Below are 13,259 nucleotides of genomic sequence, written 5' to 3'. Positions count from 1 at the left end.
GGAGCAGTGGTGAGTTTCACAGCCTTGAAGGATGTTTAAAAGTCTACACCATTTGAAAGGTTCTTCATTTATACAGATTTGATAAGTGGATCAATAAGGTATTTTAAAAATTACATAGGAGCGCGGTCAATTCAAATTCAAAAATGTGTTTATTGTCCGAATATTCTTTATATTATTGAGAGTACATAGGAGCAATAGCAAATAAAAACAAGAATAAATAAATGCATATTATGATCTCTCTCCGACATTTACATCATCATACATAGGTAAACATTACAATATATCAAAACTAATAAATATCTATTCATAACATTTACCCATGCGCTCTCACATTTTCTACGATTTTTCATTGGACTCGCTTTAAGAATTAAAATTAATGTTCACATCATATCAAAATAATAACAATCATTAAGGCTTACATAGAGGTCAAAAGACCGTTAAATACCCTGTTGTTTTTGCCAATATAAAATATATAATAGTTAATACAAACAAAAGCGAAGATCAAATTGATGTGTGGATATTATAAGTCCACAATATTATTTATAATTACAAACAAAAGATCAAGTTGGTTCATAAAAACATTTTCACTAGCTAGAGACTTGTTGACGAGAAAAACGAATCACATTACTTGTGCACGTACTTCAGGGCATGGAGTTCTCTATCAGCTGCATTTTTGAAAGCATTTATTGTTTCATCTTTTTTTCTTTTTTTTTTTTTTTTTTTTTTTTTTTTTTTGGATATTAAAATCAAGTGCATTCCATGTCCTGGCAGTCCGTTGGATAAATAAGTTCTGTCGAATATTGGTAGAACATCTGGTGATAAATATTTTAAAGTTACCACCTCGTGTGAATCTAACCAACGATTTCTTTTGATCTCTATTGTGGAGACTCCGGTTTTTGTAAAAACAAAAAACAAAACAAAAGTCATCACAATAAGAGCTAATGTGGTCGTTGTAAATAAAACGAAGGGCACTTCTTTGATTTTTAAAAATTTTGTTGTGTTCTGAAACAACATACCATAAGATACATGTGTACAGGATGACGGTTGGATACATAATGACTCCCAACAGTTTAGCCAGGAGAACAGACGCTAGTTGTGAACGATACTACATAAGATGGACGATACAAGTTACGATACTTATTGAATACAATAACTTTCATTCACAACAGTGTTTACTCTGGAGCAGAAGGGCTCTGCCATTTGACAAAAATTGACATTTGAAAGAATAAAAAATGTCTGAAAGATAGACAGTCTGCCAATCTAGAAAGATGTTTATCAATTCGTGTCATGACATTCAATTGTTGGGTACTTTACGCCAAAATGATCTAAATCGACATCTATCCTTAACCATTTCACACGTTCATAGTAGGTATCTCTGATGAGATTAAAGATAACGTTGTTTTTTAAAAGTTTTATATTATATAGCCATTCGATCAACTCATTGTTTTCTTGTTCTTACATAAATATTTTATTTTTACGAAAACATGTTAGAAATCGAAGACAAAAATGAGTAATAATATTCGAATTATATACGCAGCATACCTTACTCACTTGTCTGTCTTTAATTCGACATCTAATATAGGTAGACTCCAGTCCTGTTTCAGGGACTGAATTTTTAGACTATTAACAGAGGGCATAATAATAATAATAATAATAAAAATAATAATAATAATAATAATAATAATAATAATAATAATAATGATAATGATGATGATAATAATAATATAAATATTTTAATAATAATAATAATAATAATAATAATAATAATAATAATAATAATAATAATAATAATAATAATAATAATAATAATAATAATAATAATAATAATAATAATGATAATAATAATATAATAATAATAATAATAATAATAATAATAATAATAATAATAATATAATAATAATAATAATAATAATAATAATAATAATAATAATAATAATAATAATAATAATAATAATAATAATATAATAATTAATAATAATTATATTATTATTATTATTATTATTATTATTATTATTATTATTATTATTATATAATAATAATAATAATAATAAATAATAATATAATAATAATAATAATAATAATAATAATAATATAATTATAATAATAATAATAATAATAATAATAATAATAATATAATAATAATAATAATAATAATAATAATGAAAATTCAAACAAATAATAATATTATTAATATAAACCTATAACCAAAAAAATTGAGATGTGGTGAGAAATTTCTAAACAGTATTAATCAGTGAGACTTTTTCACTCAAATGTCCGTTTTATTTCAGACACAATGTCAAGTTGGGTCCTCTCTATCTTTGTGTTTCTTCCCATTGTCTTTAACCCTGCGAGAGGACGACTTACAGAGATTACCACAGAACGACTTCCAATTCTTGGCCACAACCTCCACAAAACCAACATCAATCTCAAGACCATCTCCAAAAGAGCATTACTAGGACCACGCAGTGAATTCCGGATTCAAAATGGCGAATTTTTCCAAACACCCAAAGGAAGTCAACGAGTAAGATTAGTGCAGACTTATGCCGATTATGAAGTTTATGGACCAACGGCTGTGGCCGAATTAAATACAAGAGGACATTTTACGGGTCATTTGTATGGAAATGTCGCAAGAAATTTGCACAAGGACATTCCTAATCCAGAGGCATGCATCAGAGATATAACTGTTTTACAAAATATAGCAATCCGTAAAGAGAAACTGAACCCAAATGATCCAAATATTGACAAGAGGGATGGACGAAGGATAATATATGCTGATCCAAATAAACGCAAAGCAAGAATTGTTTATGTTGTTGAATTTTTCTTCAACGGGGACAGATTTATTTCGCTTCCAGTATATTATTTTGATGCGTGCTCTAACAATGTAATGTTTTCCTATAACGATGTGAGGAATTTCACGATCCCTCAAAGAAAACATGGAAACGAAATGAATTACACTGAAAGAAAGAATAGTAGCTTTGTTAAATTTGATCCTGAAATGATTAAAAGACTTTCAAAAGTTGGTGCCGGTTGTGCTATATCTGCCAAAGGCAAGGGGGGGAACAGGAGAATTGGTCGTATCGACTATAATTCACCTCCATTCTGTCTTCCCGTTCGTCGAGCGCGCGCCTCCAGATGTGTCATGGAAGGAGAATACTTTAATGTCGTTGATAACAAACAATCCAGAGGTACCAGCAACAACAAAATTGCTAACTTCAGATGCAATACAGGTTACTCAGACTCTGTCAACGGAGCATACGGTGTTGCCAACGACGCATTTTTCTATGGGGAGTTGACCGGGAGATTTTTTCAAATGTTTTTCGGACGGAGACCGTTGCCTTACAAATCTAGAATAGTCGTACACTATGGGAGAAATTACGAGAACGCTTTCTGGACAGGAGGAGACATGTATTTTGGGGACGGGAAGGAACTTTTCTACCCTCTTGTTTCCTTGGACATTGTTGCTCACGAACTTGCGCACGGTTTTACGAGACAACACAGTAACTTGATATATCGAGGGCAATCTGGTGGAATCAACGAGGCATATTCTGATATATCTGGAGTAGCAACTATTTCTTTCATATCTGGGAGAGACATATGGGAATTAGGAGCTGATGTTATGAAAGCGAAACGGAAGGCTCTACGTTATGTAAACGATCCGCCAAAAGACGGACGCTCTATAAAAAACGCTTGGTTATTCCGCCCAAGAATGAACGTGCACGCCAGCAGTGGTGTCTTCAACTATGCCTTTTACAAAATGTCGAAAGCTTTGCTAGGTTCCATGCAAGACGCTTATGCCAGTTTTTATACTGCAAACGCATTATTATGGGGGAAGCTGACGGGTTTTAGGAGAGGAGCTTGTAATGTTATGCAAGCAAGTTATGACATAGGAGTGAATCACCGAGTTGTCAGAAGAGCATTTGCATCTACAGGAATTCCTCTAATATTCTGTTCAAAGAGAGGGCTGAGGACGACGTTGTTTCCTGGAGAAACAAGACAAAACATTTTAGTTAGTCAAAGTCGCTCTCCTGTCCTGGAGGTTGACATGACTCACTGGTCTGGCTTTGCTGTAAAAGCAAACACTGAATCTTATCCCGATATTGTCCGCATTGAGGTGGCAACTGATGAAGATGCCGACCACGTTATTGCAAAGGGGAATAACTACGTTGAATTCCCAACTAACCATACACGAGTTCAAGTCAAACTGATGTCGGACCATAACATCGAAGTTAAAGTTACACTCAAAGTTTTGAATTGAAAAATAAATAATTGTGATCCTAAAATTATCCGTTTGTTGCATCAAGAGGCGTTTCAACATTTACAAAATAATAATAATAATAATAATAATGCTGAAAACTTATATAGCGCTATAACTCCGAGACACCAGACTCTAAGCGCTTAAATTACAAATTACTTTGGCTGAAACATACTCATTCACACACACAAGCACACACACACACACACACACACACACACACATACATACACACAACACAACACACAACACAAACCAAAACTATCTTGCTTCTCATACCATCTACTAAAATCGAAACAAATATGTTTTAAGCGAACGTTTAAAAATAGACAAAGATTCTTTTTCACGAATGCTCTGCGGTAAGGCGTTCCAAATAGAGGGTCCGAAATGAGAAAAGGATCTCATTCCAGCATTTTTCCGAATTCGAGGGACAACTAGTTTTGTGGAATCACTGGCCGAACGTAAGGGGCGGGGTTTTGAATATCTTTCAATTAGTTCTGAAAGGTAGGAAGGGGCAGTACCTTCAAGACAACGATACACTAAAACACAAGCTTTGAATTTAATTCTTTTCTCAACAGGCAGCCAATGCAGGTCATGAAGTAGAGGTCCGGCAGAGTCGCACCTACGCTTCATAAATACTAGTCTGGCAGCGCTGTTTTGGACAATCTGAAGACGTTTCAGATTGTATTGCGAAACGCCAAACAACAGAGCATTACAATAATCCAATTTCGATAGTACGAGGGACACAACCAGGTGCTTGGTCACATCCTCAGATATGAACCGTCTAATGGAAGCAATCTTTTTTAGTTGGAAAAAGAGAGATCTAACCAAATTATTAACCTGATGCTCCATCGACAGTCCAGAGTCTAAGAATGTGCCAAGGTTTTTCACTTTGTCAACAATTTGAATAGAGGCATCCCCAACTTCAAATCTGTTTCACTTTTCCACTTCCTGTTCCCCACATACAGCACCTCCGTCTTATCATCATTCAGTTTCAGTCTGTTCTCATTCATCCATTTCTTAACACTTTGGATACAATTTTTACTATTGGCTGATACTTCTTGTAAATTTCTCATATTGGAAACGCAGTACAATTGCGTATCATCAGCGTATTGATGGTAAGACAGACCAAAACTTCTGATGATTTTAGACAGAGGGCCGACGTACAAAACAAAAAGAACGGGTCCAAGTACTGAACCCTGGGGAACCCCACAATCAAGAAAGATTTCCTCCGATCTATATTCATCCACCGTAATAATCTGTTTACGATTAAACAAATATGACCTAAACCAATCAAGCGCTGCACCAGACACGCCATAAGTAATTTCAAGACGTTTGAGAAGAAGATTGTGATCAATAGTATCAAAAGCAGACGATAGGTCAAGCAAATTCAGCAAAGAACATGAACCATTGTCTATAACAGAGAGGAGATCATTAACAACCCTAACAAGTGCGGTTTCCGTCGAATGATGTTGCCTATAAGCAGACTGAAATTTTTCTTCAAGACAATTATTTTTAAGATGAGACAGTAATTGTTTCAAAACAAGCTTTTCTAAGATCTTAGAGAGAAAAGGAAGATTAGAGACAGGGCGATAGTTTTTTAAGTTCTCTTTATCGAGATCAGGTTTTTTCAAAAGGGGTTTGACATGAGCAACTTTGTAAATGTCTGGTACAGCACCTGACTGCAACGAATTATTAACAATACATGTAAATGGTGTTAAAATTACATCAATGCATTTTTTTAAAATGGCAGTATTTAAGGGTCTAAATCACAACTTTTAGTTGGAGACGACATAATGCAATCACGTAAGTCAGCTTCAGTAATCTTTGAAAAATGTGTTAACGAATCACCATGAAACTTGTCAAATGTTGTAGGGATCGATTCAGACGAGAGTTCCTTCCTGATGGTATCCGTTTTTTCTTTAAAATATTGACCAAAGCGAGTTGGTAGATATGCACGATCGATTAAAGATGGGAGAGCTGGTTGCGTCTGTTGTCCCAGCAGTTCCTTGGTCAAGGCAAAGAATTGTCTCGAACGTCCCACGTTTTTGAGGCTTTCTTCATAGAATTTCTTTTTGGCCCTGAAATTGACGGCTTTTGCATCATTTCTAGCCGCGATGTATCGCTTCTTATCGACAGCATCTCTGGACTTGAGCCATTTTCTTTCTGCCCGCCTCCTGGCTAATCCATTCAATTTTATTTCGGTATTATACCAGGGTGCTTGACGTCTCACTTTTACTGCTCTAGTTGTTAAGGGAGCATGCTTGTCCACCGTACCAACAATTGACTCGTGGAGACCATTCGCATCATGTTTATTTTTAACGTTATGGTCAAGGTCTTGTTTAAAAATGTTCATGTTTATATTAAAATAAAATAAAGTCCCGTTCATAAAAATACGGAAATGCGATATCAAAGTTACATGATCTATTTATTTATAGTGTGATGTAATGATCTTATTTATTAAACTCGATATGGTGATGGCGTTGTTATTACATTTTTCATCTACCTTGTTGTTCTTGATGTTATGCACTGTTGTTAAAGAAGTATGTTCTTGTTTTAAAGCGTTTCATGGGGTTTGCGACACATTTAAGTAATTTCAGCGCCAGTAAAAAGAAAGATAATCAGATAGTCAAAAATATTATAGAATTACAATTAAAGCACCCAAGAAAAGTAATGCAAAGCGGAAATTGTTTTAAAATGGACAAATTAATGTAGATTCCAAGAGCATACCATCAATGTCCTTAGTTTGTGATCACCTAAACAGCAACAGAACACCTTTTGTCTCTATCATTCTTAACCGACGTATTTCCCTTCCGAATCGAAGCTCGCTCAATCTCACAACATCTGCTATCTTGTCGACGCTATGATGTATCTTAGTAACTAGTCAGATACTAACGATAAAGTATGACCCGAAAATGGGACTAAAACTTGGCAAAGCTTAGTACAAATGTTCCTTGGTTTTAGTCTGGGACTTGCTTGATCAACTCATATGAAACGAGATTTTTTTCAAGCCCTTGACAAAAGTCAGAGATTATGCACTTTTCCGCGCTTATAAAAAACGGGGCAGGTGTATCCTAGTAGGGTAGGACCTAACTTGTCAGAGACTAACGATAAAGTCTGACCCGATCAAGGAACAGAAACTTGGCAGCAGCTTCTAATGCTGCTCACACTACTATGTTATGACGATCGACCGACCCAATCAGCAAATTCTTTACCGCACTCGTGCATTCGCAAACCCGCCCGGAAGCTTCGTCACAACACATCATTAAACTAGGTGTTCTGCGGTATCGAGTTCGTTACCACAACGGGTACATGTCGGACAGGTGGAAGGTCCCCACCACAGTCCCGTGTTATCTATGGTCCCCACCAGTAGTCTGTGGTCCCCACTGATGGAGAGAGTTTGCCGTTACCGTTAGTCAGGTTCTCGACCGAAGCCGATTCACTGCCACTCAGTGCATCCTCTTGCTGGTGGATAAGTCAGGCAACTTCTCCACAGTTTCGAGGAGTTTATGTCCCCATCCCCTCTAGGGATTGAATTCGTCCAAACCGACTTCCATCTCGTATATGCAAATCTGTCCTTAGTCAGGGAATCTGCGTATAAGGGTTGCCGGGTTTATTTCGGCTCGAAACGGGGGCACCGTCGATTATGCGCTTGAGAGGGGTGTCCCCATTCCCCCTCTCTTTGATCTTATTAACCCTCTCCTTACCAGCCATTTTCAGGATTTTCCACAAAAAATTCACATCCAACTTACACAAAAATATATTTTTTTATCACTCAAACACAATAGCAGTAAGTTCTTGCGATAAATAATTTTTTTAGCAAAACATACTCTGCAACACACTGTTCATTTTCTTAAAATTTTATGATGTGGTCAACAGAACAGTGCCCCTCCCTTTTCTGTGATGGGGCTCAGTGGTATGACTCTCGCTTTCGGATCAGAAGGTCCAGGTTTCGAGACCCGCCCTGAGTGGCGCAGAGTTGAGTCCTTGGAAAAGGCTCTTTACTCACATTCTCTCACCGTACTCAGGTGTAAATTGAGTACATAGCCGTTCGTTGTCCTTCATGTTAAGTATTGCTGTTGCCTTGGGACCCCTTGTATAGCGCTTTGAGCACGTCTAGTGGATATTGCGTCAAATAAATGCACTGTTATTATTATTATAAATAATAATTTTATAGATTTTGAGTCAGGAAGAGGTAGATGAACAAAAGGTTTCGTTCTTGATCACCGTAATTTTTTAATATTTCTATTTATTTAAATTTTTAATTTTTTTTTGGTCTTTTTTTTTTCACCTCAACCGTTGACACGACATCACGGTCGACCTTGACACAGACATTTGCGATTGGCAGATGCCAAAAAAAAAAAAAAAATCCCGATAGGGACTGATGTAACCTTGAATTATAGACTAAAAAAAAAAAAAGAAAAAAAAAGAGGTGGTTGTGTGAAAGAGGAGAGTGGGGGGCGGGGGGGGGGGGGGGGGGGTTGTGCGAGTAGTCCCCAGGAGTGCCCGCTTAACCTGCCACGGGAGTACTGTCGATTTGTTTTATAAATAATAATAATAATAATAATAATAATAATAATAATAATAATAATAATAATAATAATGATAATAATAATAATAATAATAATAATAATAATAATAATAATAATAATAATAATAATAATAATAATAATAATAATAATAATAATAATAATAATAATAATAATAATAATAATAATAATATAATGATGATGATAATAAATAATAAATCTTTATTGTCGACAAAATGGAAAATTTTCCGTGGTTTACGTTGCTTTTAAAATTAAATCTGATTGTAAATGTATTGATGTTATGCGTATTGGAAAAATACTCACGACATCTCCATCGGGGTAGAATATACTAACAAACAGAACTGTGTAACCTCGAACGTTTATACTCTGATTGATATAATTTAGTGATAAGTTAATTATAAAAGGCTGTCTAAAAGCAATAACAACGTGTTGAGTGACATCAACTTCATTCTTTCTATTGGTGCTATGTGTTAAAGTAAACTATTCACAAAGACCACCGGCCATATAAAAAACGCTCCAGCCCACAAATCTACCTGGAAACTTGAACATTTATAGTCTGATATAATTTAATGAGAACTAATCACAAAAATGGGTGTCTAAAAACAATAACAAAGAGATGAGTGACGTCAATTTGGTTCCTTCTATACATATCCAAGAATGTTGCTCACTCCATTCGCTCTATCCTCCTTGAATACATATGTATCTATTCTCTCTCATCATTTTCTTGTGCCGATATGCATGGGGTCTTGTGGTATGACACTCGCTTTCGGATCGGAATGTGTTGGGTTCGAGCGTAGCCATCGTTAACTTCTAGCCTGACACTGATCAAAAAATGACGTCAAGATGCCCAGTCTTTGGCCACAAAAGAAAACAAATCGTGAGTTGTATTCAATAGTTCAACCAATGGGACCACTTGTTTCCATGAGCACTACTAACGACAACTCACTAGGCGGTGCAAATACCAAATTTTTGGGTTTCAGTGTCAGGCTATAACTTAACGATGGCTACGGTTCGAGTCCCGATCTGAGCGGCGCATAATTGAGTCCTTGGAAAAGGCTCTTTACACGCATTCTCTCACTTGTTTAGTATAAAATGAGTACCACTACAGCGTCGTCTCTGTGAGCAAGACGAAAAATAGTATAGAAGGACAGTGACTGGGACCAGTGACGGTCGGTGTTAGTGTCGAGCGGAAGTCTCGATGATACCTCAAGTCATCGGCCACCAACACTCAAAACTTCCCGAACTCGATGACCAAGGAAAAGTCGGGAATTCCCGAGAAGTAGCACTTCAACTGAGCTTTGGATGGCTTTTTTGTATTAAAACTTAAAATACATTAAATAAATTCACTTTGTATAATAATAAAACATTGATACCTATAACCATTTTGATCTATTTACGACGTTTGTGTTTTGTTAGCTGTTTAAAATATGATTAACGTCAATACCCAATACCAATGACTAGGTATTTAATGAAAGCACCGATGACTAGAGCGATTCTCGAGACTTTTTTGAGTCTCGAGACTCAAAAAAGCATCGAGACGCAAAAAAGTCTCGAGCTTCGCTGGAATCATCGCCGACGAGAGAGGGGTGAACAATGCAGATAGTACACATTGTTAGTAACGCGTGCGTCGCTCGCGCAGTATAGTCTCGAGACTCGGGACTCGGGACTCAATACGAGACGGAGAAGCATCGACGACCAAGATTCTCGAGACGAGAAAAGCATCGAGAACTAAGTGGAGGTCGGGAAGTTCTCAGTCGTCGATGACCTGACTTCTCAAAACCTAAAGCATCGTTGACCTTTTGGTGACCCGGATGCCCTCCCCTAGTCGGTGTGTAATACCGCACCGTGTGTGGGCAAAAATCCTGTGCGACTGACGCATGGATTGGGTCACACCGACCCAGACAGACGAGCGCCGTCATCGGTACAAAATATAACGTTTGGTCTGTTAGGTCCATATGGAAGAAGAAGTGGCTTCGTAAAGATATAATTTCACCCACACAAATTTATTGCAAGAACTGAGATTATACCCCCGTTCGGAATTATTTTCCTATGGATGAAGACATACATTAGTCTACTTTAATTGCGAGAGAGGACACGAAAATGAGAGCAGCTATTTCTCCTCTACTCCATCTCCGTACAATTCAGATTATTTAATTTTTTAAATGTTATTTTCCCCATGTATTTTTCAAATTGTTTATCTTTGAACACACGGTATCCCTGTTGGCGTCAGGATAAAATATCTTAACAAAATCAAAAATCCATGCCCGATTCCCTTTTTAATTTATTGGAATAATCCTTGGTCTTGACCTTCCAGGGGCACTTCTTCTCTCCGAAGAATTCGATGAATTGAATAGTTCTAGTTTTTGTCCATGGCGCCATCTCGGGTTTTTAGATAAGGCACATAAATAAACTCAAAACAAAATGCATATAAACTTTAATATTACAGATACATCGATTGCGCGGGTTTGAAGCTGCAGGTGTATGTGTGTTTGTGTGCGTGTGTGTATGTGTGTGTGGTTGTTTTTTTTTTTGTTTATTAATCAGCGCGTGTGTGTTTATGTGTGTCTTTTATGGAAAAACCAGCCTATTTAAGTCTGTCACAATGATAGCTTGTGTCACTGGGTCGGTTGGGGGCTGGGGGAATGGAGGGAGGTTATGCAAGGAAAACGGATTTCTTTCCAACAGGGATTGTTGATAAATTTTTTTTACAAATAATATAACGAATAACAACCGAAAAAGTACACATTGTGTTTGGTATCAAACTCATGGTAAACTGGACGCTGGACACGAATCTGGCATTAAGAAATCAAAATTTGTCACTTTCTATGCATTTTTATTTTCATATGCTATAAAATCTTCGGCCTCTGCCGCGGCCTCAAAGCCGACCGAAGGAAATGTGCCCGACACTATGGATTTTTTGGTCTCGAATCGCGCCTCAGTCCTGCTGGAGGCCGGGACTGTAGTGTAGGGCCCCTATAAGGCTTCGATAACGATCATCTCGGGTCGGGCTGATAACAAAGAAAGACGACAATTTTGCATCCACTTTCCAAACATATTTTTAAAAAGTAAAATAATTTATTATTTATAAAAAAGATTTATACTTCGATTTGACGGATTAAAATGACATCCAAATTGCGAAAGCACCTTATATCCGAGACTTCTTCGAAGTTGCGGATCAGGATTTTTTTCACTGGTTTGGAAGAAAAAAAAAAAGGAAAGCGGAGGAAAGGGGGTAATTTTAGTCACTGGATGTAAGACATTAAAGTTTTCTGGTTAGAGTAATTAAAAATTCGTTTTGTATGACATCATTTTTGCCACTCATTTAAATACTTATTGTCGTCTGATTTCGAAGTGTATTGAGCGTGGACAATGGCTGGATGAGTGATCAATTGTAAATCCCAGGCCCTGCATTGTGCAGGTGGGAGTATGTAACATGTTTGCATCTGCCTGCAGGCTTCTTCTTCAGTAATCATCCCACAATGGGTATGAATCACCGATGATAGTTTTTCATCCACTCCCGTCGTTGGCCAGTCTTTCCATTTCCTGCCAGCGCACCCCAGACCTTTTCAGCTCTACCAGAAGGTCTCTCTTCCAGGTTGGCCTCGGCCTTCCCTTTTTCCTCTTTCGGACGGATTCCATTGCCGGGCTGTCCTTGTGATATTGTCCTTTGGTTTCCTCAATGTGTGTCCTTATCATCATTTTCTTTTGTATAATTGCCTTTCAACGGCTCATTGTCCTGCTCTTCTCCACACTTCTTCATTTTTAATGTTGTCAATCCATTTTATCTTCAAGATTTTGCGAAGACATCTCTTGACAAATGTTTGGAGGCGGTGAAAAATGGATTTAGTGGTTTTTCAAGGTTTAGAGCCATACAGGAGGATAGACTTGACATTTGAATAGTATATTTTGAATTTTGTTTCTATTTTAATTTTTGATGCTCTTCAATTGTGGTTGAGTGCATGAAGGCTACTCTGGCTATTTGAATTCGTTTCTTGACATCTTTATCTGTGCCACCGGTTTGGTCTACAAAACTGCCCAGTAATGTGAATTCTTTGACTTCGTCTAGTTCTGAATTGTCAAGGAGTATATGGAGTTTTGTTTTCTGTGTTCAGTCTCATTACTTTTGCTTTTCCAGAATGGATTTGGGGGCCGATTTTCTTTGATTCGATGTTAAGTCTATATGTTTTATCTTGCATTTGGGTGGCCTTTGTGATAATAATGCTGCTTTTTGATATTTCAATTGTTTTAGCGCTTTGAGAATGTATGCCTTGCTTGGAGGGCTGCAGTTTATTGGTAGGTCTTCTGTTGCTTCTTGGATATTTGGTGGGTTTTCAAGGTCATCTCTGTTGAAGTGTTCAACCCATCTTTGTTCTTCACTTGAGAGAAGGGGTTTTCCATGCTTACTTTTGACTGGTCTGTTAGCTTTTTTAAAAATTTCCACTTAACAACTAGTAACT

At 36.8% G+C, this 13,259-nt stretch overlaps 1 protein-coding gene across 3 annotated transcripts in view; it reads left to right on the top strand.

The window, feature by feature from the left end:
• LOC144969703 (hemagglutinin/proteinase-like) overlaps positions 1-4,320 on the top strand; it is a 9,493-nt gene extending 5,173 nt beyond the window's left edge. For all 3 annotated transcript variants that reach the window (XM_078908859.1, XM_078908856.1, XM_078908858.1), the window contains exon 2: positions 2,289-4,320. In XM_078908859.1, coding sequence (XP_078764985.1) covers positions 2,294-4,255 — 1,962 coding nt within the window. In that variant the 5' untranslated portion in view covers positions 2,289-2,293 and the 3' untranslated portion in view covers positions 4,256-4,320. The remainder of the gene's footprint in view (positions 1-2,288) is intronic.
• The last annotated feature ends 8,939 nt before the right edge of the window (positions 4,321-13,259 follow it).

This window comes from Berghia stephanieae, chromosome 3 (genome assembly GCF_034508935.2).
Source record: "Berghia stephanieae isolate SIO BIC M18660-M18661 chromosome 3, UCSD_Bste_1.3, whole genome shotgun sequence".
NCBI classification, from domain to species: Eukaryota; Metazoa; Mollusca; class Gastropoda; order Nudibranchia; family Aeolidiidae; genus Berghia; species Berghia stephanieae.
Note: the sequence above shows the minus strand (reverse complement) of the source record. Positions and strands in the feature narration are given on the sequence as shown.